Source organism: Daldinia loculata, assembly GCF_022478755.1.
Source record: "Daldinia loculata strain CBS 113971 unplaced genomic scaffold F4817scaffold_59, whole genome shotgun sequence".
Lineage (NCBI taxonomy): Eukaryota > Fungi > Ascomycota > Sordariomycetes > Xylariales > Hypoxylaceae > Daldinia > Daldinia loculata.
This window is the reverse complement of record NW_026054913.1, coordinates 1-21518: the sequence shown is the minus strand read 5'-3', so window position 1 is coordinate 21518 and position 21518 is coordinate 1. Positions and strand designations below refer to the sequence as shown.

At 49.6% G+C, this 21518-nt stretch overlaps 7 protein-coding genes across 7 annotated transcripts; 4 read left to right on the top strand and 3 right to left on the bottom strand.

The window, feature by feature from the left end:
• Positions 1–1520: 1520 nt before the first annotated feature.
• F4817DRAFT_234532 (uncharacterized protein) lies at positions 1521–6299 on the top strand. Its single transcript, XM_049298958.1, has 4 exons — positions 1521–1796; positions 1893–1995; positions 2051–4687; positions 4742–6299. The coding sequence occupies exons 1-4, from the start codon at positions 1630–1632 to the stop codon at positions 6173–6175; spliced, it is 4341 nt and encodes a 1446-aa protein (XP_049155562.1). The 5' UTR covers positions 1521–1629; the 3' UTR covers positions 6176–6299.
• A 603-nt stretch (positions 6300–6902) lies between these two features.
• On the top strand, positions 6903–8414 carry F4817DRAFT_348416 (uncharacterized protein). The gene is made up of 3 exons (XM_049304685.1): positions 6903–7486; positions 7546–7752; positions 7833–8414. The coding sequence occupies exons 1-3, from the start codon at positions 7190–7192 to the stop codon at positions 8178–8180; spliced, it is 852 nt and encodes a 283-aa protein (XP_049155561.1). The 5' UTR covers positions 6903–7189; the 3' UTR covers positions 8181–8414.
• Positions 8415–8993: 579 nt separating this feature from the next.
• Positions 8994–9662, top strand: F4817DRAFT_319359 (uncharacterized protein; the record flags this gene model as incomplete). The annotated part of the gene is made up of 1 exon (XM_049301055.1): positions 8994–9662. The coding sequence occupies one exon, from the start codon at positions 8994–8996 to the stop codon at positions 9660–9662; it is 669 nt and encodes a 222-aa protein (XP_049155560.1).
• Positions 9663–9906: 244 nt separating this feature from the next.
• F4817DRAFT_348414 (ARM repeat-containing protein) lies at positions 9907–16559 on the bottom strand. The gene is made up of 2 exons (XM_049304684.1): positions 10695–16559; positions 9907–10636 (listed from the first exon to the last, which is right to left on the bottom strand). The coding sequence occupies exons 1-2, from the start codon at positions 16392–16394 to the stop codon at positions 10163–10165; spliced, it is 6174 nt and encodes a 2057-aa protein (XP_049155559.1). The 5' UTR covers positions 16395–16559; the 3' UTR covers positions 9907–10162.
• Positions 16560–16859: 300 nt separating this feature from the next.
• On the top strand, positions 16860–17979 carry F4817DRAFT_319357 (YebC-like protein; the record flags this gene model as incomplete). Its single annotated transcript, XM_049301054.1, has 4 exons — positions 16860–17079; positions 17140–17202; positions 17300–17834; positions 17910–17979. The coding sequence occupies 4 exons, from the start codon at positions 16860–16862 to the stop codon at positions 17977–17979; spliced, it is 888 nt and encodes a 295-aa protein (XP_049155558.1).
• A 70-nt stretch (positions 17980–18049) lies between these two features.
• F4817DRAFT_234495 (uncharacterized protein) lies at positions 18050–18768 on the bottom strand. The gene is made up of 2 exons (XM_049298957.1): positions 18597–18768; positions 18050–18507 (listed from the first exon to the last, which is right to left on the bottom strand). Exons 1-2 carry the CDS (start codon positions 18624–18626, stop codon positions 18265–18267), a joined length of 273 nt encoding a protein of 90 aa, XP_049155557.1. The 5' UTR covers positions 18627–18768; the 3' UTR covers positions 18050–18264.
• Positions 18769–18846: 78 nt separating this feature from the next.
• Positions 18847–21404, bottom strand: F4817DRAFT_348409 (GPI mannosyltransferase 4). Its single transcript, XM_049304683.1, has 4 exons — positions 20704–21404; positions 20222–20607; positions 20032–20162; positions 18847–19943 (listed from the first exon to the last, which is right to left on the bottom strand). Exons 1-4 carry the CDS (start codon positions 20810–20812, stop codon positions 19004–19006), a joined length of 1566 nt encoding a protein of 521 aa, XP_049155556.1. The 5' UTR covers positions 20813–21404; the 3' UTR covers positions 18847–19003.
• Between the last annotated feature and the right edge of the window lie 114 nt (positions 21405–21518).

The window sequence follows — 21518 nt, the reverse complement described above, 5'->3', positions numbered from 1 at the left end:
GCCTTACATGTATGAGTGCGGGTGTAGTATACACATATATACATACACCTCACATACATACACAACAACAACAACAACAACAACAACAACAACAACAACAACAACAACAACAACAACATGTTATATGCCTAGGTATCTATATCATCGTACCTAACCTAAGCTTGGGCGAGGGCGAGAGGGCGATGGAAGACGAAAAAAAAAAAAAAGCCTGGTTAGGCCCCTTGGTACCTTACTTTCAATATCAGTACCAATGTCGCAGTGCGATAAGTGTCATGTACAAAGTGTACAATGCAGGTATCCCTCAGGATGGATGAGCTTGCTGTCGCTACCATCAGAAGGTACATCCATGTCCTGCAGGTTTGAAGTACCTATATGTACCGATGAATCCGCTGCTGAAGGAGGGCTGGGGCGTCCACCGCCCAGCAGCAACTATCCAATCATATCTTGTTTTATCGCACCGTACCCCACAGTACGGTTCAAGTATCTGCAAGTGTACTGTACTTGAATGCATCTCAGTCGCAGTTAGTCAGTGGGAGATCCCCAAGCACCCCACTTTTACCAATATTTGAATTCACACTATTGGTGATCGATCATTCACCACTCGCACGCGGCAACCTTGGCCTGGATGAAGTGCCCCAGCACCTACTGCCTACTACTGTTCTGCTTGTACTCTAACAACGTTCCTATTCCCTCCCACTGCCGCCTTTCTTCTTTCCTACTACTATCACCACATCCATAACCTCATTCCGACCCTCTTGTTACTTCTCTACCGTTTCCCTACTCTTCGGACAGATCCACGTTTGGTATTTTCCTCCCATTTCCTGCCATCTTTGTCTTCTGACCCGCCCAATCATTCCGAAAGCCATATTTGGTCCTGTATTTGCGCTATTGGCATCGACTTCGATACATGGTTTATTCATACTAACATTCTTCCTCGAAGTCGTCTCCCATACCTCGTTTCGGTCCACGTTCCCGATCTATCGTCGCTCGGATAGTCTACCTATGTTTGACCACCCAACTCTATTTAGTACTGAAATCATTACCTCCAATTACTCTCATCTTATACCTTCGCAGGCGCGAAATCTGTACCTAGTTACCGCGCACCATCTTCGCAAGGACAATCACGAAACTCTACACGATTTGGTGTCGACGCCATACCGTTAATGTTCGCTTAACGAACCGTGTTTGCGTCCAAGAGCTTCTGAGTCACAGTATCAGCATTCTCTTAAAAGTGAGTTTTGAACCGGATCGACCGACTCGGCCACGGACGTGCAGACTCGCTTCGATACCAGGATTATTGTACGGAAATGAGGTGCTTGTAACCGGGAACCCTGGTCTCAACATTAAATACGCCTCGGCTGTGATATTGACGAGTGTGTCTGGTTTTCGTGATATGAAAACCTGCCTCATACTACTTTCTTTTCGGATATCCTGACGATTCTGATCGCCCAATTTAATCGCCAGCAACTGTGCCAACGTGTACTGGATAGGATCTAGGAAGGTGTTTTTTGCAAGCAAAGTTCTTGCTAGATATCTTGTCTAGGTTAACATCAACTTTCTAAGACGAATCTATCTTGACCCTAACGGCCGTGTGCGACTTTGACCGAGCCCTGACTATATCCCGCGGCCATGGCCGCCAATATGCCACAAATGGGTGGCGGCGGTGTACGGCAGCGACCGCCCCACCCGCAGTTGTCGCATCTCGTTTATACGCAGATTATGGGACAAGGCATCCAGACTGGTGGCTGGCAAGATCAAGTACAGGTCAACCTACGGGTTAGTAACGCGATGAATTTGTAAGTATTGCTACTGCCAACTGGAATTCCTATCTATTTGTCATTATAATTATAGAAATATTGGTCTGTCGACGTGCTAATTCGTATATAATCTAGGATCTCTAACTCGTTTCTTGCCATGCCTGCCCTTGATTCGCAGCAGCTCGTAAGCCATGGCTTGACCTTTGAACGAGATGCCTTTCTGAATTCGCCAGACAAGGTAGGTTTCTTTGCGCCTCAGTCTCGTTGTGAAGTGGAACTAATGTTTTGTCTAGGGAACTTACGATCAGAAGATTGGTGGTCGCGTTCAGGAGCTCTTCAAACGACGGCAAGCGCATGAGCAGAGTCTCCAAAGTACCCTGAATGCCCAGGCCGCTGCTCAAGCCCATGCTCAGACGCAGCAGATGCTAATGAACCAGAACATGATGCCCAGGGGTATGGGGCAACCACCACAGCAGGGCTTCCAGCATCTCCAACAACAGATGCAACCATCACCGATTCCCCAGCAGCCTCATCAACCGGGGATGGGTATGGGGGGTCAGGGCGGCCTCCCCATGAACCCAAATCAGCAGCAAATGCAGATGGGTGTAGCACAGATGCGTCCTCAGCTACCGATGAATGCAACTTTGGCAAGTCTACCGCCCCAAGATAGGACGAAAATTATGCAATTGGCTCTGGCGAAATTGAACCAAACTTCGGAACAACAGCGGAATGCGTTGCGTAATATAGTTCAACAGAGATTCACCCCCCAGCAGATGGCGCAGTTGCAGGCAGAGAACCAGGACCCACTTCTATTCTATTTACAGATCCAGATGTTACAGGCGTTTAAGGGACAGGGAGGTGGTAATGGTGGCAATCAAGCCGCGTTGCAGATGCAGGCCCAGCAGCGACAGATGAACCAGTCTGGGCAACAGTTAGTCGGGGTTCCCAATAGCGAGTTTGGTCCATTTTCGAACGTCGAGAGCATCATGAACCAGCAGAAGGCAGGACTACTCGCCCAGGAAGCAGGGCAGATGGTGGTGCCAGCGAGTAATGGACCTGGACGGAATGCCACACCTCAACCTATGGGCGGAATGCAAGGCCCTAATCCTGGTAACCATCCTGGACCTAACCAGCCCGGTATCCCTAATCAAATGCCACAACAGTTCAACCTGCCACAAGCCCAACAGTTAAAGATGGACCAAAGGGCAGCCCAGTCGCAGGCGCAGATTAGAGCGCAGGCCCAGGCTAAACAAATGCAGGGCCAGCCCGGTGGATTAAACGGTGGTGCCATCTCTCAGAGTCCTGGCATGAACACTCTGAACACACCAGTTCGCCGGACTCCAGTCATGGGCCAGCCGGAAGGGCAGCAGCAAATGGGTCAACCCAACGGGCCTTTCGGACAAGGGCTAGACCCGCGTTTCAACCAGGGCAATCAGCGGCCGCAGATGGGTGGCAACCCAATGAATAATCAGCACATTCTCAACAGTGTCCTTGCCCAAATGGCACCCGACCAGCGTAATACATTTATGAGCTTGCCACCGGAGAAGAGGAGTGAGGTGTTGATGAAATGGACTGCTAATTCGGCTGCGAGGGCGGGGATGGGTCAGGCACCTGGACGCAGTCAGCCTCAGCCAGGCCAGTTCGGACAGGGTAACCCCATGGCTCAATTTGGCCCAGGAAATAATATGGGCCAAACACCCAATCCTGGCATGCAGGCGAATGCTCAGAACCAAATGCTGCTTCAGCAGCAGATGAACAGGATGAGGAGCATGCAGCCCCAAAATCGGCCTCAAATGCCCCAGGACGTGAATAATTATATGGATGGCATGGACGTACCAGGAAGAATACTGGACCAGCTGAAAACAAACCAGCCAGTGCCACAAGAGATCAAGAAGTGGACTCACCTCAAACAGTGGCTCGCCCAGAAGAATGCCAGTCCCCATGTCATGCAACAGCTACTAGGTTTCCAGACTGCACAGTTCCAGAGCATGATGAAGCAAAGGGCGGCAAATAACCAGATGGCCCCCCAGCCTAACATGCCGCAGCAGGGACCGCAAATCCCAAATGTGCAGATGCCTATGCAGCCAGGTGTTAACATGGGCCCCTTTGCGGGCATTACGATTAGTCCCGCCGAATTGCAACAGGCTAAAAATCACGATAGGTTCAAGGGCTTGCCAGATGAGAAGATCAAGACGGCTCTCATGCAAATGAAGCTAGCTCAAATAAGAGCCAAAGCAAACGGACAGGCACCCAATGCCCAAATGCAGACACCCCAGACCTCTCAACCAGCCAACAACAACCTTGCCATATCAGCCCCGCCGCCGAATCCTTCAAGCACCCTCCAGCAAAGACCGCAAAATGCGGGACCTGATGCTAATTCTACAGGCCCTACGGCGCCCGCAAGGAATAGGCAACTTCAAAATAATCGCCCGCCGCCTTCGACCTCGACCGCCCCTCAGAAGAATAGTCTAAAGCGTGCGAGCACGGATGATGTAGTCGAAGTGCCGAACCCGTCGAGCACTCCAGTCCAGCGTCCAGCGTCCCAACAGGCTCAGGCCACCGGGCCTTTACCACAATTCCATCTTCCACCCGCTCAACTTGCCGCTCTTCCGCCTGAGCAAAGGAACAAATACGAGGCCATGATGAAGGCCCGACAGGCGGCGGCGGCGGCGGTGGCGGCTGGAGGTGTTGGTGCACAGCAGCCGCAAATGTCTGAGGCAATGCAGCATCTGAAATCTATTGGTCAAGAGGAACACATGAATGCGGCTAGAGAGCCGTACCAGGAAATCCCGATGAACCCGGAACAATATCAAGATATGGCTCAAAAGATCCAGTCTATGGTCAGCGAAATGGGCAAGGTCAGCAAAATTTTAGGACGGTGGTATACTCTAACACGAGATGATAACCGCGCTAGGATGTTCTTCAAAATGGTAAGTTTGAGCAATGAAACGTTTCATAAAGTTCGATAACTAACGTCATTTTAGCGACTCCGCCTGGGTAAACAATTCGCAGATGGCGAGAAGATGACAACTCTCAAGAAGGCATTCTCCCTGAAACCGAATGAGCTGGATAGCGTAAGAGCGATGCTGGAGGGCATGGCTAGGGACGTGGCCAACCAGTATCCGCAAGTTATGAAGAGAAATGCTACCCAACAGCAACATGCCCCGGAATCGGGACCTCAGCAGGGGGTTAGCGAAAACACCGCAACACCACCGATGGGAGCACCGACGCCGTTAAACGCTGCCAACCTCGAGAAGCAAAATGCGTTGAACAAAATACACCAAAGAACCGCCAGCAAGAGTGGACAACCACCGGCTGCGCCAACTACCTCCCAACCTCCTTTCCCCTTTGGCGCCCAGTCACCTAACGGTCAGCCTACATATATTGGGAAACCTGCTGTTACCCAAGCTGACCTCCAACTACCCGCTCGCAAGAGACCCAAAACCAGTGGCCAACCAGGTCTTGGTTCGGGCGGCGTGAGCGCGAGTTCATCTCCCCAAGTTCAAAAGGCATCGTCCCCAGAGTTAGTCAAGCGACAGACGCCGGCAGAACACACAACGCCCAAATTAGCATACCAGTGTCCCGAGCCAAGCTGTGAGGCACACAGTACCGGTTTTGCTACTGAAGAGGCTCGACGAAACCATATCGAGGAGGAGCACGTGAAGCCCTTGCAGGATCCGTTCAAGTTCATGACCGAGAACCTTGCTACTAGGCTCGGATTAGATCCGGATGGCCACCCGAAGGCGCCACCAAACGCCTCGACAACGGCCCCTCCGATGACACTCGATCCCTCGAAGCAGGGTCAAACGCCGGCGAGCCGAGCCGATGCGACGCCGATGTCCCGCGAACCGTCGATGAAGAGGCAATGTAGCGCCGCGGGTGCCAAACCCACGGACCTAGTTAAGACGATGGCTGGAAAGACTAGCACGCCGAAGCCCGACGTCGGAACTCAGAGTGGAGATGGTACTATAGCGTCTGCAAAGACGTCTGGCGCAGATGGAGCGTGGCCGATGACAACTATAGACCCACAAGATCTGCTCCAGAACCTGGGGGGTATCGAAAGTGGCGGCGGAGGTGCTATTTTCGACATGATGGTGTACCGGGCAATAACGCCAAACGACACACCAGAGTCGAGCAAGGATAGCGCAAGTTCGGAACCGAATAGCGACGTCTCGGAAGGCGTGTCGCTTAATCTGCAGCTGAATGTGGGGCCCGACCCGAACATGGGGTTCGACAAGTGGCAGCCATTCGGAATCGGGCAGAATGACTTGGACTCTACCGACATGAACATGACCGGGATGGACCTGGGTATTACGGATGAAAATACGATGCCGTTGTTCTCGTGGGACGACGTGAACCCCGATTTTACGAAGGAGTTCACATTAGACACCAGTTTCTACTCCCTCGAGACGACATGAAGGAGCGGTGGACTAGAGTTCTTTAATATTTCCCATTTTTTAACCCTCACAATGAATAATGAGGCATTGGCAAGGGCAGGCAAGTCTATACGAGTTCGGCCAGGTAAGGAAGGGCTTGGCCGGGGCGTTCGGGGTTTTTTATTGTATGTTCCCGATTTACTTCTGGTATATTCGCGGAGTCGGGGTCTAAGGAGGCCTAGCGGGATAGGACAGGGGAAAAGTCTCTTTGACAGGTTGGCCAGTAGAATTAGTTCGAGCATTTCATTGCTCTTAAGATAGCAGCTACTATATAGAGCTGGACAGCGTCACGATACCCCAATGAAAAGACCGGTGAACAGTTATAATGTTTTTGTTCTGAAGTACAGTAGTCTTGATGAGTTTGAAAAGCGTGTTTGCTGGTGCCGGTACGAAGCGTTTAGTTTTACATGCGGTGATATGATATTAGGTAGTGTCACTAGATTGTAGGGGATGTGCGGGATGTGCGGGATGTAGGAATGGTGGGGTAAAATGTACCTAGAGAGATGCAGATATGGTACCTGATAGGTATCAATGATGGTACCTGACGGGTAGCAAGGATCCCTTGATGGCGTAGAGTTGCATCAACCTTAAATTATGCACAGCGATCGTCCAGGCCGAAAAGGGTAATAAGTCAATAAAATAGTAGGCAATAATAGTGCACAAGGGATACATAAGAGAGCATAATTTAAGTCATTTCGCATTGAGGGACTGCGACGCGGGTCGAAGCGCGCGCGCGAATCTACGAGACCCTCATTACATTTATATCAACCAAGATCCCAACGGCCAAAATTACTAGATTTAACAATTCGTGCCAACTTCGTGACAACTTCGCGTCTATGGTTGATCTTTATTATCCTTTCCATTCTAGCAAAGATTCAACGGTTTTTTTTTTGTTAATATTTAACGGTATTTACTATTACACTCTTACTATTACAAATTACAGAATACCGGCATCCCACCATCGCAGCTTCAAATACTTATCAAATCTTATGCTCTATGCACAAGATGGATTCCTCGCCGAGCAAGAGACGCGTCTTGGGTTCTATCGATGCTAATGCTAGAAGCCCAGTTTCTGCTTCAAAGCTCCAAGAATCTAAAATTTTGGCACTCTCACCCACCCCGAGCACAATGAACAGTGCCGTTAAGAGGCCTCTCGATCATGAAGCCGTGAGCCAGCATCAACAGCATCAACAGCATCCACCTACACCACCGACCAAGAAGCAACGCCTCTCTGTTGGAGAAGAGGAAGTTGAACGTATTATGCCTATAGATGAGGAACACCGTCCTGAAAGGGTATGCATGTCGTGTATCATCCTACATTGAACGACATGGCTAATCTGGTGGTGGATTAGGACTCTCGAGAAGAAGCAGAAGAAGCTGAACGTCAGCAATCTAAACCGTTAGAAGAAGAGTCATTGCTCCTAGACAACTCCGTCATCGACATGACTCTGGAAATAGCAGTAACAGAGCGGGACATAGAAGTTATTGCGCCAGCCCCACCAACCCCGCCGGCGCCGGCTCGAAGACGATCAACTATGACTCGGGAGGAAGCTCGACAGGTAAGTTCCGAATTAGAAATCAAGAATATCATAGGAAAGAGGAAAGATAAAAAAGAGCAGTTAACTAACGCTATATATAGAAAGCAGAGATGTTGCGACTAAGACTCGGCCTGGCTAGTTACAAGGTGCGCACCGGACAGACGGACGTGTCCCTAGAACAACTCGAGGCCAAGTCGTTATTAAAATCTCGACGGCCCGAGGAGCCCTCCTTACCCCCGCTGTCGCGAATTACGCACGCAGGAGAGGAACATGACAAAGACGGAGAAGACCGCGGGGATAAAGTACCATCCTCGGGGCGAAAGGCATTGCCGACTGCGCGGCCTCTTAGTCGGGGGAGCAGTTTCGACAAGGGCCATCTGGGAACGGAGAAGAGACAATTACCTGGATTGCCGATACCGTGGCCGGGTTCGCGAAGAGCGTCGCGATAGGGCTTGGGTAGAGAGGTTTCATGGGTTTTAGAGGGTTTAAGGGGGTTGTGCTGGCGACGGCAATTCCTAAGACGGGAGGTTAGGCGGGTTAAGGGGGGGTAGGTATTTCACGCGTCTGCGTTTAGGAGGTATCATGAAATACTCTTAATGGCTCTCTACTTTTCAATATAGCCTAGATGTTAGCTAATCAAAAAGCATCAGTGGCTTAAATGTCAAACACTATTCACGTATAAAGAGGTTCTTTTGTGAAGAGGCATATTTAAGCTGCGAAACAGGGCAAGGTCTTGCGCTTATATATGACTAACTACTCTCGGAAAGAATGAGATCGAATTACTGCTTCCTTACGAAAAGCCATATAGGCTCTCTCTTTTGTGAGTAGCCGCATATGTTTGGACCGGAAAATGTGGATGGAAATATTGACGACTTTATTTTGGGGAAAATGCTAAAAAGACTAAAATAAGAGCAAAGCTAATGTTGATTCAACTGGCAGCAACCGGCAGTGTACCTCGTGAGGCTCTCGTGAGCACCTTCCTGATATTAATGTTAGCTATCTCCTCCTTCCTAGGGCATCTACATCATTCTCGACTCGAGGAAGGGACCAACGACGTCAAGGTAGGAGATACTAGTGTCATTCATACCGCCTACCGCCTACTTCCTTCCAATAATTGCTCTCATCCCGTTTCACACTCACCTTCTCCTTCCCCTTTCTCTTTCTCTTTCTCTTTACCTTGCAACTCCACTCTTAACTCTTGACTCTTGACTCTTTTACTGCTTCACTCCTTCACCGAGCTGCCAATCAATTCATCATCCACCATGCCACCACCATCCCAAACCATGCAAATGCAACTGCCCCTACGCCTCAAGCCCAGACTTGGATCAAAACCCACCTCTCACAAACTCCCTATCAAGTCCAAACCCAAACCCAAACCCAAACAGCTCACCATGTGCTCAACAGTCCACTTCGCCTACCGCTGCGGCTGCACCCACACCACCACCTTCGAGTGCCCGGATACCGCATCCACGTTCTCCAGCCTAGCTGCTAACCCCCACTCCCGTCGGAACCGTCCCCGTCGACGTCGTCGGTGCTACGGCCCCAAGAGCACACCTACTATTACGCCGCTAGACGAAGACTGCTACGACTGCGCGCAGAAGCGGGAGAAGGCGGGGGGACGAACTACTTCTTTCGGAGATAGTGATGTTTCTTCCTTCTCTCTGTCAACGGACGCAGACGCAGATACGGAGACGGAATTAGATACAGACACATCAATGGCAGTGTCGACATCGACATCAACATCGACAACGACATCCATATCGTCAACCCCATCAACACGCGCCTCATCACCCCTCGACATGTCCATTCTCAAAGAGCGCGATCCCAATCTACCGACCAAATGTCCGCTCATCTCGATTCTAGACCTAGACTTAGACCTGCGCATGCAGCTGATAGATCTGGATCTGCTCGAGCCGCTGGATGGCTTTTAAGCCCCTAAGCTGGGGTTAGTTGTACGGAGGATGTGGGTTTATAGGGATAGGAAGAAGTTATATGAGAAGAAAAGGGGGGGGAAGGAGTGTGAGAGAAAGGAAATATGGCTAGTTCGTTAACTGTTGCTCTTATCTGACGGATATGAGTGAGCTACTTTCTTTGGTCATTTTGATGATGATAATGATGATGAGAGCTATTGAAAGTATAAATAGGGCTTATATATACCAAGATTGAGGAACCACGCCGAATTCTGCATTGCTGTGTGTCTGTAATGGGATCGTGACATTGTTATTGTTATTATTTCTTACAAGTAACTCCCTCGCTTGCTATAGGGGCTATATACTCGTTTTGATGTGGTGTAGTTACTATGTAACAAACGTAGTTTTTTAGCTTCATAATACCTAACCTGCTATAAACCTCGTGAAGCATTACAGTAGATGTGACTTTTCACGGTGTCTTCCTTCCAAACGTGCAACTCGTATCAGGTTCTCCCAATCCTTTAACCCCCAAAGTCCATCTTCAACGCAATACTCGGCTGGCCCTGGGTACTCGAGCTCTTCGCCGGCCCACCGCTCTGCCGACCCGACCGAATCACTTCTTCCATAAATGCCTTCTGCCCCTCGTTCATCGCCGCCACCACGCCCCTGAACCCCGCCTGGTCCGCCGATGCCAACTCCAACAGTCTTGCGCTCGTCTCGTGGTACACGTCTGTGCCCTCGCTAGCCGCGCGGGAAAGCAGCGTCGGCACGACGATGGACATGGCGATCTGCGCGTGTCCGTTACCTAGGGTGGCTACGTACTGCGTTAGAGACTGCGCCACGAGCTTGCGCGCGTCTTCTGGGTCCTCTGGTTCTGTGTCGACTACGAAGGCGACTAATCGGGGGAGGAGATAGCGGGCGATGGACTGGTCAGCAGGTGAAGGGGATGGCTGCAGCAGGAGAGATCGGATGCAGTTTGCTGCGATCTTAGCCGTCTACAATATAGTTAGCGATGTCCACGAGAAGACTACGTAGAATTCTAGGGGGTCTTACCATGCGGTCTGTTAGACAATCCACCAATTCGTCGAGATATTTCGCCACGAGGCGGTCGTTAGCCGCAAGACGATTGCTCCCCCCTGTAAAGAGTATTGTAATTGCGAGTAGACAGTTCTTGACACACTGCAGAGAAGTAGGCGTCTCGCGCTTCTGCGCATTCAGATAGATGGATAAGTACCGGCGTAGGCAACCTTCTACTTGCACGTCGGTAGCAGATTTCGCCTCTGCTGAGCCGTGAGAACTAGACATGGTCGCCATGAACCTTTTAAATATGGGAAGAGCTTGCGGGACGATGATCTCTTGGCAGGAGGGCGTCGCTAGTATGGTAGCGAAGATATGGATTATACAAGCATGCAAGTCCGTCTTGATGATTGCTGGGAACACTTCTGCTGCATCTACCATGGCATTTAACCCGGTCCGTACGAGAAGGACGGCCTCCTCGGTCAGATGATGGCGCACTGGCTGATTCGTCTCGGTCAAATTAGGCAATAGCCCGGATAGCACTAGAACGATGATCCTAGTGAGCTCGAATAGCTGCTCAATGTCTTCGCTTAAGTCGCCGTCGTCTTGCTGCTCCTGTTTCCTTGCTGAAGGATGAGCAACGCAAAGGGCGCGCGCGATTTCGACTATAACTCCCTGAACATCAAGGCCCTCTGTCAGCACGAGGCGGTCCAATAAATCCATCGTCTCGGAGAAGATTGCCTCTCGGTAGATAGCATGGCCCGAAACGCTCGGATGTAGGATCTTCTTAAGAGCCTGCAGTATCTCGAGAGTTTGTTCCTGAGTAGCCAAGGAATCGACTTGGTTCGACTTGGTTGCAAGCGCTTCAAAAGCGATGCCGAAGAGGACGAAGAAGAAAGCGACCGGTTCGTCACGATAATTAATATCAGCGCTCTTAGATTGCCCATTAGTACCTGACGCGTCAGCTTCCTTCCCGTCTAAAGCATCGAAAACGAATTCACTGTCTTGCTCAATGAGGCTCGCAATAGCGTCGACAAGTTTCAACCAGGATTCCTGGTAAAATTTAAGAAGCGTCTCGCGGTTGAGGGCCGCATAAATGGTATCGAGACTACCCGACATAGACGGGGGACCCAACGTCATCGAGATATCTGGTTCAAACCTCAACCGAGCAAACTCCCGCAACGAGGCCAGCCACAACGGCGTCAGAGTGCCGATGTGAGGTTTTAATACATTGAGTAAATACTTCTGTTCCGAGCTGGCTACCTGAAGCTCCGCCCATGCCGAATAAACCGACATCTTAACCATTACCTGGGCGTTAGAGCTGAGACCCTTGAGGTCACCAATCCCAGCGTTCTCTGTTTCCGTAGAGAAGTTCTCAAGGGCGGTAACAAGTGTCTTTAAGATACGACCCATGCGATCGACATCCGTCACGATACCCGTGGAGATGAACGCGGCGCACACATTAACGGCCTCCGCAGCCAATTCAGGAGATGAATCTGCAGCGAAAGCAGGCGTCAACGCCGAACTGATTTGTGCCTGGTATTGTTCGAGCAGCATTGCTTCCTCGAAGTCAGGGTCCGGTGTTTTGCCAAACATTCTCAAGACGGCACCGATTATCTTCAACCCCCATATCCTTAGCTCTAACACACTAGACGTCGAAGCTGAGAAAGCCATACGGATAACGTCGGCGATTCTAGCCTGGAGGGCAGACTGTGCAGGTGACTCGCCATTTGTGGCAACGTCTTTCCCAATCATCGTAAATATTTCGTTGAGACAACTCATTGCGAACGTCCTAACTTGCCAGCGCAAAGGCTCCATTTCGGAATTTGAAGGCGAGTCTTTATCATCCTTAGCGGTGCCGGCGGCTGCAGCGAAGCCAGCAACTTCTTCGTCCTGTAGATCGATAGTGGCAGTCGGTTTCCGGTTGGCGTCGTGTGTCTCCTCGGCAGCTTTTGGTCGGGTCATCTTGAGAACATTCTGGCAACGGAGGAGCCAAGCGCCGGTTTCTGTTAACGAAGTCTGGCGTAGCCAGTTTCGGATAACATTGCGAATTCCGTCGTGGCTAGGAGATACATCTAGCACGAGCCATAGTTGGTCCTCAAAGCCTGGATTGGCTGCTTCCAGAACATCGAGAGAATTCCTCTTCATCAGATTGTAAAGACCGTCTACCGCAACGTCGCGAAGGATGGGAAATTCGGAGTTGAGATACTTCTGTAATGTTTTGACGTAATCGCTGAATACCATGTGCCCAGGAGCGTATAGGGACAGATGCTCCAAGCACGCCAAGCTTTCGCGCTGTACAAGAATATCCTCCTCGCTCTGTAGCTGGTCGACAAGAGTGAGAATCAACTCGCGTGATTTGGTGGAATCTTGCAAGTCCGGTCCCACGACGTTGATCAGAGTGTCAACGCAACGCGTGATGGCTGCCGTAGTCGATAACTCCATCTCCAAGCTCATAGAGATAGGGGAAGATACTTCGGAATGGTGAGTTTCCGAAAGGTAAAGTTGAGAGACCATTCCGAGTGATCCAGAGATATACGGCGAAAAGCCGAGGCCCGTAGCGTCGGCGGCATCAGCGAGAGCCTCGAGGGCCCAGTAGTGCACTGTTGGATGCGGATCATTACACAGAGACATCAGGATACCAGTGATTGTCTTGAGATGGTACCCAGCACCCATGCCACCTACCTTCGACTGGATAGAACCCAGAGCCATGGCGCACCCTGCTCGAGCGCTAGGTTCCCGATTGCCCACAATAGTGTCGACTAAATGCTTAATCTCGTGGTTTGTAAACGCATTGCCACATGCGTTACAGAGACGGGCAATAGCACCATAACCTAGGCTGCGTATGTACTGGTCCGGATCAACTACGAAGCTCCTAGTCATTTCTTGTACGAGCTTTTCCACTGCTATGTTGGTAAGATTGCCGGCTGGCGACTGAGTCTCCTTCACGGCAACCTTTAGAGTGAGGAACAGAGCACTGGCAACGTTCACAGTAATGGCTGCTTTACGGCCGAGGTCGCGCTGTAAAGAACCAGCCGAAGTGAACGTGGCAATCTGTTCGAGAACGCTCTCCTGTACTTTGGCTGGTGTAAGGGGAAAGACGAACGCAAATAGCTGAATTGCCATATTAACTACCTCAGTAGCAGGGGGTGCTGGGAGATCCGTGGATAAGTCTTGCTCGCCGACGTAGAGCACAGCGGCATCATGCTCCAGCGATGAGCAGATTGGCGACAGAAGCAGGTCGTCAATAATTTCATCTGGATTAGGCTCGTCTGTCTCTGGCTTATCATCCGAATCATCCTTCTCTCCAGGGAGCCTCTTGACTTTGAAACCGCGAACTAGGTCGTTGACGCCGTAGCCGGAATTGTCTCCAACATCCCAGATAGTCTCAAAAGTCCCCGCAGCGTTGGCAATAGATGCACTTAGGGTATTAGCTGCGTAATTCTCGGGGTCGGCAAATAGGGATATTGCTAGGGTAAGGAGATTGGATTGTAAAAGCGACTCGCTTCCTCCGGCTGGACTTTGGTTCACCAGCATAGTATAGCACTGTAAAACTCGTCGCTGGACCATCATGTCAAGGTCATGCAGCTGCAAAGCAGGAGTCAACCTTTGAGAAATATCATCAGTAGTTTTCTTCGAGGGTAGCATCTTAAGAAACACGCTGGTATTTTGAAGCATCGTGGCGATGCGTTTCGATACATCAACGGTTAACAAGCGGCTGTTGAACTGAAGGAACGATAGAATAGAACCCAATGCGCATTCTTTGACGTGAGTTAAGTATGAAACTTCTAAGATGTTACGATGAGCAAAATTATCCTTCGCCAACGGCTTTGGCAGGGCATTTTTCCAGAGAACAAGTAACTGTGAGAGATGAATCTTGACGAAATTAGGTCCCAGCGACATAAGTCCCCCGAGGAGGATCCACGCAACCTGGACCTGCGTGCTCGAGACACGAAGCTCGGACTGACCACTGGACTTAAGCAGGTTGGTAGCCATGGAGTAGACCCGGTTGTTGATATCAAGGGAGCCATGTAATGGGCGAGATGGGCTGGCACTCAGGGTTGCAGCCAATCCATGAGCGAATCCAACACATCTTCTCGGAGAGTTTCGCGCACCTCCGAGTAAGGACAACTCCCTGCTAAGACTGTTCATACAAACAGACAAGCAAGGTAGGAGTTGCTGTGGACACGCAAGAACGAAGGTTTTCATGCAAAATGAAGCAGACACCTGAACACTATAACTGGGATGCTGGAGCACTTGCAATAGTCCATCTCGGCAGGGTTCTGCGAAATTATTCGCGGCAGATCCAAGCGACTTCATAAGCGACGCAACTGCACTAAGAGCTGCAATCAGGGTATGCTTCGTCGGCTCAGGTCGCTCTTTGAGCGTTTGGGGATAGTTCTTAAAAACATCGTTGACGAGCACTTTAGCCACAGTCGTCTGACCTGATTCCCCAAGTATCTTGCGACCTATTACAACCTGGAGGACCGTATCGACAATTCGACGCGAGATGAGGAGTCTATATCGATTGTTGACTATGTTCTGATGGCCTAATAAGTCGATAGTTAAGCTCTCCAAGATTCTCAAATAATTCTTTTCGACAAAATTCTCTCCTAATCGTTTTAAAACCCTTCCATAACAAACACCAATGGCTGCCCTAGCTCTATTGGTAGTAGATAGTCTAACGTACTGAGTCGTAAGAGTCTTAAAAATGTCACTTAGCGACAAAACAAGAACCTGGCTTTTTTTGCCAGGCGCTGGGCTGCCTGGTCGTGAGGGAATATCATCATCTTCTTCCAGCCCAATGCCCGGCTGGATAGAAGCCCTTTTACTAGCTTTGGACTTGGACTTCTTGTTTTTCGATATCCCCGCCAGTGCGGACTCGGAATGGCTTTTCACCATAGCTTCGGCCAAACAGTCCGCAGCGGCGTGTCTTACATGTGAGGAATTAGAATCAATGGTCTTAAAGAGAGTCGACTTCAGATTCTCGAAATCGCCCGAGTTCTCAAAGTACGAAGTATATCTGGTCAACGACTTTAGACAACGGCAAGCGGACACGACCGTTAGAGAACCCTTGTCGCCAGAGGCGGCATTCCGCGCTTGCTTCCAAATATCCCTGGTTATGCTCTCATCTAAGCTCGATCGCACCATGCCTACAATCTTATTCAAGGAAATAAGCACGGCAGCGCGTAACCCAGCATGACTTTGTGACGATTTGAGCAGCTTGACGAGGGCACCACAGGCTAATGGGTGCAGGCCAATGGCGCTGTCACCGGCAGATGCGTACACATCGCCCAAGCAACTAATAGCAGCGTGTCTGGTTCGAACTTCATTTTCGGTCTTGGATTTCCCGGTGGATATTATAGAGACTAGCTCGTTTATAGTATCGAAGAGTATTTTCCTATCTCCATTCCCGAGGAAGTAGGCAAGTATCTTGCCAAGATTGACCCTTATTACTCGGCTAGGGGAGGGCGTGGACAGGTTGATTATCTGGAAGACCTCTTTCTTGAGGTAGAACTGCTGGGCAGTGCAATCATCATTCGACAAGCTATGGACATGTTTGCTTAAAGATGATACGAAGTTCAGTAGGAAGAGATCCTGCTGCTCGGGGGGAAGGGATTGGAGTTTCTGAAGGTCGAGTTCCGGATTGGAAGTGGTAGTCAAGGAAGCGCGCGCAGGCGCTGCGGCTTGAGAGATGCCGTTAGACTCTCGAGGGGGGGAACTTGGCGCTGACATGGAAAATCATAGATGTTCTATTGAAGCGCATAAAAGAAGGATGGTTTCGACGGCGGTGAATAAATGAAGACTAGACCGGAAGAGTCGCGATTAAAACATGTGCTATCGAAATGTGAAGGTGAATAAGTATGTACCTAATTACGGGATATCGAAGGCACGTGGAAGGCAGTATTCCATGTATGCATGTACTATGTATTGGAGCGTACCTGACTTCAAAGGGGTATGGCATAATGGTAGTATTTGGCAGTAACGAGTCCAATAGCCAATCACAGGCAATAGCAATATTGGGTTTGTATGGATTATCTGCCAATTACATAGCTTCAATCACTTCAAGAAAATAACCTTTAAACCTTTCTAAATTAGGTTTAGCCCCATCAAAAATAAAGCTATTAAAGCTAGGTACTTCAATATCGACTTCGACATCCAGAGTGCATTTATATGAGGTAGCCATAGCTCTCTTTCGAAATGTCCATCCATCTGTTCTTATTCCCCGGTCGAAGTCTTGCGCCGAGGTCGATTACCTCCACCATATGCGCCCAATGTCGCCGGTCCTTCGCTTCGAGCGCGGTGCTTAACAGCGGTCACAATCGCTGGTCCAAAATCAAGCACGAAAAAGGCGCCGCCGATGCGAAGAAAAATGCCCAGCGAAGTGGCTTCGCTAAGAATCTGACCCTCTGGTCACAACGTTCGTATCCTACATGATAGTCGTCAGTCCCGACCTGAGCGCTGATGGAGTGCAAGATAGTGTATGGGCCAGATCCGAGTCTCAATGCGCGACTAGCTACTGTGGTCGCGGCCGCAAAGAAAGGTATTTAGTATATCAACAAGGCGGGAGATGAGTCCAAAACATATAAAGACTACGAGAGCAATGCGAAAACAGATTCTAACAAACATCACGGTCATAGCCGGCATGCCGAAAGCCAGCATAGACATAGCCATAGCACGAGGTCAAGGCAAATCGTCGTCCGGGGCAGGACTTGAAACCATGACGCTCGAAGTTATGATACCACCAGCTGTAGCCATGGTTATCGACATCGCGACGGACAACAAGCAGCGCGCATTGCAGGACCTTAGGGTCATAGTCAAAAAGCACAATGGTACCGTAACGCCGACCGCATTCCTATTCGCTAGGTTTGGCCGCGTCGTCCTAAAGGGCGACAAAGACGACGACTTCGATGAGGTGTTAATGGAGGCGGTCGAGGCCGGCGCTGAGGACGTCGAGCAGGACAAGAAGGGCAACGCGGTCCTCCATACGCAGCCGAATACTACACACCAAATAGCGCAGAACCTAAGCCAAGCGCTATCTACCGAAATCTTAAGCTGTGAAATTATATGGTCGCCAATAGGGGACAAAGTGAAGCTTGACGACGAGGAGGCGGCAACGAACATAAGTACCTTCCTAACAGCGCTACAAGAATATCCAGACGTGCAAGGAGTCTAGTAAGCCTACCCCCCGAATACTTCACTGCCAACACCCTCAACAAGATAATTAGTATTAACCCTAGAAATCTATAGTGCGAATGTCGAACAAGGAGAGATATCCAAAGATCTTTGGACGAGAATAGAAGATAACCTCGACACGTAATCTGTGATGTTTATACAATGTGTACCTAGGTTGATAGGCATGCCTAATGTAGACTATTGTACATGTTGCATCGTGCAACAGTCCCCATTTGATTTCCGTCTTTACGAGGAGTGGAGAGACTGGCCTTGTCGCCTAGTGCTCGAGTCAAGTCCAAAGTCCAAAGCATGTAATGGTCGCGTGATCATGTTCCAATCCCATCCACCTAAACGCCGTCGAAGCCAATGCATCATACATATATTTCCCTTCATTGCCTATGTTGAAGGCCTAGAGTCTTGTCTGACACGGCTACTCCTGCTCCTCGCTCCCAGGCTGTGGCGCCTGCCGCGCCTCATTCTCGAGCCTCTTGTCCCTGAGATACAGCCGTCGCGCGCGCAATCGCTGCAGTTCAGCGTGGATCTCGTCTCGGTCCATGGGTACCTTGTTCGCCTGCTCGGCCTTGGGCCAAAATTCGGGGACGGCAAAGCGCTCGTCGAGGTTCGTGCCGAAATAATACATGATGCCGATCGGGAACATGACGTACATGCCGAACTATATATGGTGACGGTAAGTATGCCTGCGAACCAGACAAAAAAACATGGCAAGGAGGGGTAATTAGTTTAGTTGGGTTGGGAGCTCACCTTGAAAACTTCTAGGTTTAGGCCGCCCATTGCGAATAGCTTCGGTTGAATTGAAGGGACTTCGGCTCTTGTCAATGAGGTATAGACATAAAATCAACCTGATCACATATGGAATAGAGCCTTTGTTGTGTAAATTGTCTAGTAGTCGCACTTGGGAAGCTTCCAATTAAAGCTTTCGAATTTCGATATACTAAAGCGCCTTGGCTTTGATTGGCTCAATTCATACCCGCATTAGAGCCGGGTAGCTGCATCGGGATATCCATTTTTCCTTGTGCTACCTACAGCCGCCTAGAGGGATATGGTACAAACCGAAGGTACCTCTTACCCCCGAAAATAACGCTGTCTCACAAATGGATATGCGAGAGATGTCATGATAGAAATGTTATATTATATTTTTGATTTTATCGTCACCGCAGTGGAGGACCGCAGCTCTTAGTAACCCTCCAAGCCGCCAAACCTCGCCTACCAACTACCCTTTGCAGTGTAGGCCAGAACCCGTCTTCCGCCCAGTCTAAGTCATCCAAGTTTAAATGCTTGTTATGCCGCCAAACCTCCCGAAACCGTAGCCCTTCTAAACCCTTGTTGTCTAAGTATGGATCGAGCCACGTTGATGAGAGCGGCGCGATCAAGTATGTGCCGTTTGGCTCCTTGAGATATTCAAGGTTCCTCCGGTCGGCTGGTGTGTCGCAGGTTGCTATCTGCGTCAACTCCTCAAATAATAGGGGTCCCTCCATCCCCGCTACGTCCCTAGTCTTCAGAACCTCGTTCTTACCGTTCAGAAGCCATATTGGCGGCATATAGGTTTTCCACCATATCGCTTGTGTTGCGTCTGGTTGTTTGCTCAAGAATACTTGAGCTGGTACGATACCACCCTGATGGTATACCCCCATAAGAAGGCCAAGGACCACATTGAAGCCAACCCAGGCGGCAATCCAGATTTTTCGATACGTGGACTTCTTCGGGAGCTTTAAGGACGAGAGCAAAAGGGGTACCGTTGGCAGCAAGAATCGTGCTTCCTGGTGTTGAAAGATGGATAAAACCAACACGCCTGATATCGCCGAGTACAGCCTGAGCGACAGGTGTGGTTTTGCGAACAAAAGAGCCACGGCAGGCCCTATAAGCAGTGGGAGGTTGATTAAGAGATGTTGGTACCAAGGGTGCAACCCGTGCTCCGCTAAATTCGAGGGCGAGAGGTTGTATTGCAGGTTATTTAAGGGCGTAATAACAGGATTACGGTAGAGATCTGACCACGTAATAGAGCGCGGGGTGTAGAATGCTGTATCAAGAGAAATAGCAATTAAAACTGTAAAGAGCCCTGACGCTGCCATAGCGACAAGGGATAAAGGTCTTCAAAAATAAGTTAGCGACTCAGCTAGCAGATCAACGCCCAAAAGGCATGAGGCATGAGGAACAGTCTGGGAATAATGAGACTTACCTATGTATAAAATGGGGTATCAATCGAAGTCCAGGAATAAGCAAGAATGCAGGAAAAGTTATCCTATTAAAAACACCAAAGACGGCTACAACACCAAGCACCGTCGACGCCGCCAGGGCGGATGTTTGCGCCTACTTAAGAGTTAGCTTATAAATCCGGACACGACTAGAATTTGGAGGGCGCAACTTACCGAAGCCTCGAGAATGCGCTCAACAAGCACTAGGCACCACATAACGACAAGTGTCTCGATCGAATTAGAGAAAGTATGAGTTTGAAAAGTCCATGTCACGTAGGATGATCCTACCAACAATAAGGCGGTGTTGCGATGTCGCCGTGACTGGACTAGCTCATGAATAGCCCAATCCTCCAAGACGAAGCTGATAACAAACATCAGCGCTCGCAACGTCCAGAATACCGTGATCGGTGGTATTTCGCCATCGTTCCCGATACCCTCCCACAACCACTTCAGTAGAAGCATGGGCAGTCCGTAAACCGGCCATAGCGGAAAAACGCTACGTATGGGATGATCGCTTGTAAATTCCCAAGTCAGTCGGACGGGGTAGCTGAAGATTTGACCTATATTGCACACCGATTTGTTAGTCTATAATGGTTGCAAACGGTTGCGAACAGAGTTAATTTTAAATCCCCAGCAACCTGTGTCTTTGCGCTTACCTGCTATAACTTCAGGACCTTGGAAATTTTCATCTGGGTGCAAATAGCTCGGCGAAAAAGCGAGCCATAGTCGTACCAGAACTAGAAACATATAGGTACGCCTCCACATGATTCTACCCGGAGGCGCGCATCTACGAGGGTTGTGTGGGGTATAGCTTAACGGAAAAACTGTAAGTCGCTGTAATAGTTTGCGATATTGCGATATTGCGGTAGCTGTCGTGTCGCGTCGAACGGTCGTATATACAATTATTGTTGCTGTCGCTGTCGCGGTATCGTAGTTATCGGGTACGTGGGCGCGATTATTTTCTTATGAAGTATAGGATCGCCCAGGAATTAGCATCGCGGCAGGAAGCGAACAAGGTATTATGTAGACAGGAGACAATGCCTATGTATCGAAGAAAGCGACAAAGGGTAAAGGAGTGTGGGCTAAATTTATTCGTTGTTATCAATAAAAAAAATTATCAAAGGAGAGAATAGAAGAAAAAATATCTAAACCGAAATAAGGCAAAGGCCCAATATGGTAACAACAATAAATTGCAAGCTCTCGAGATAGTATGTACACACTATAGTAAGAATAGTAGGGATGAGAGGTAAGATGACACGGGTCGCGAAATAAGATCACGGAACACAGGCTGACATGTTACCATTTCCCGGCATTTTGGGCCAATTTTGGGTAATCCGTGATTCCGTATGCATCCTCGTTCGATCGTTAAGTACATATGCCCGAGTTTACGAGGGATATTGTCAGACGATCTTTTTGCCTGGCCATTTTTCGAAATAGGAAGTTCGTCCGTGCGCAGCTCTGGAGCGTTTTT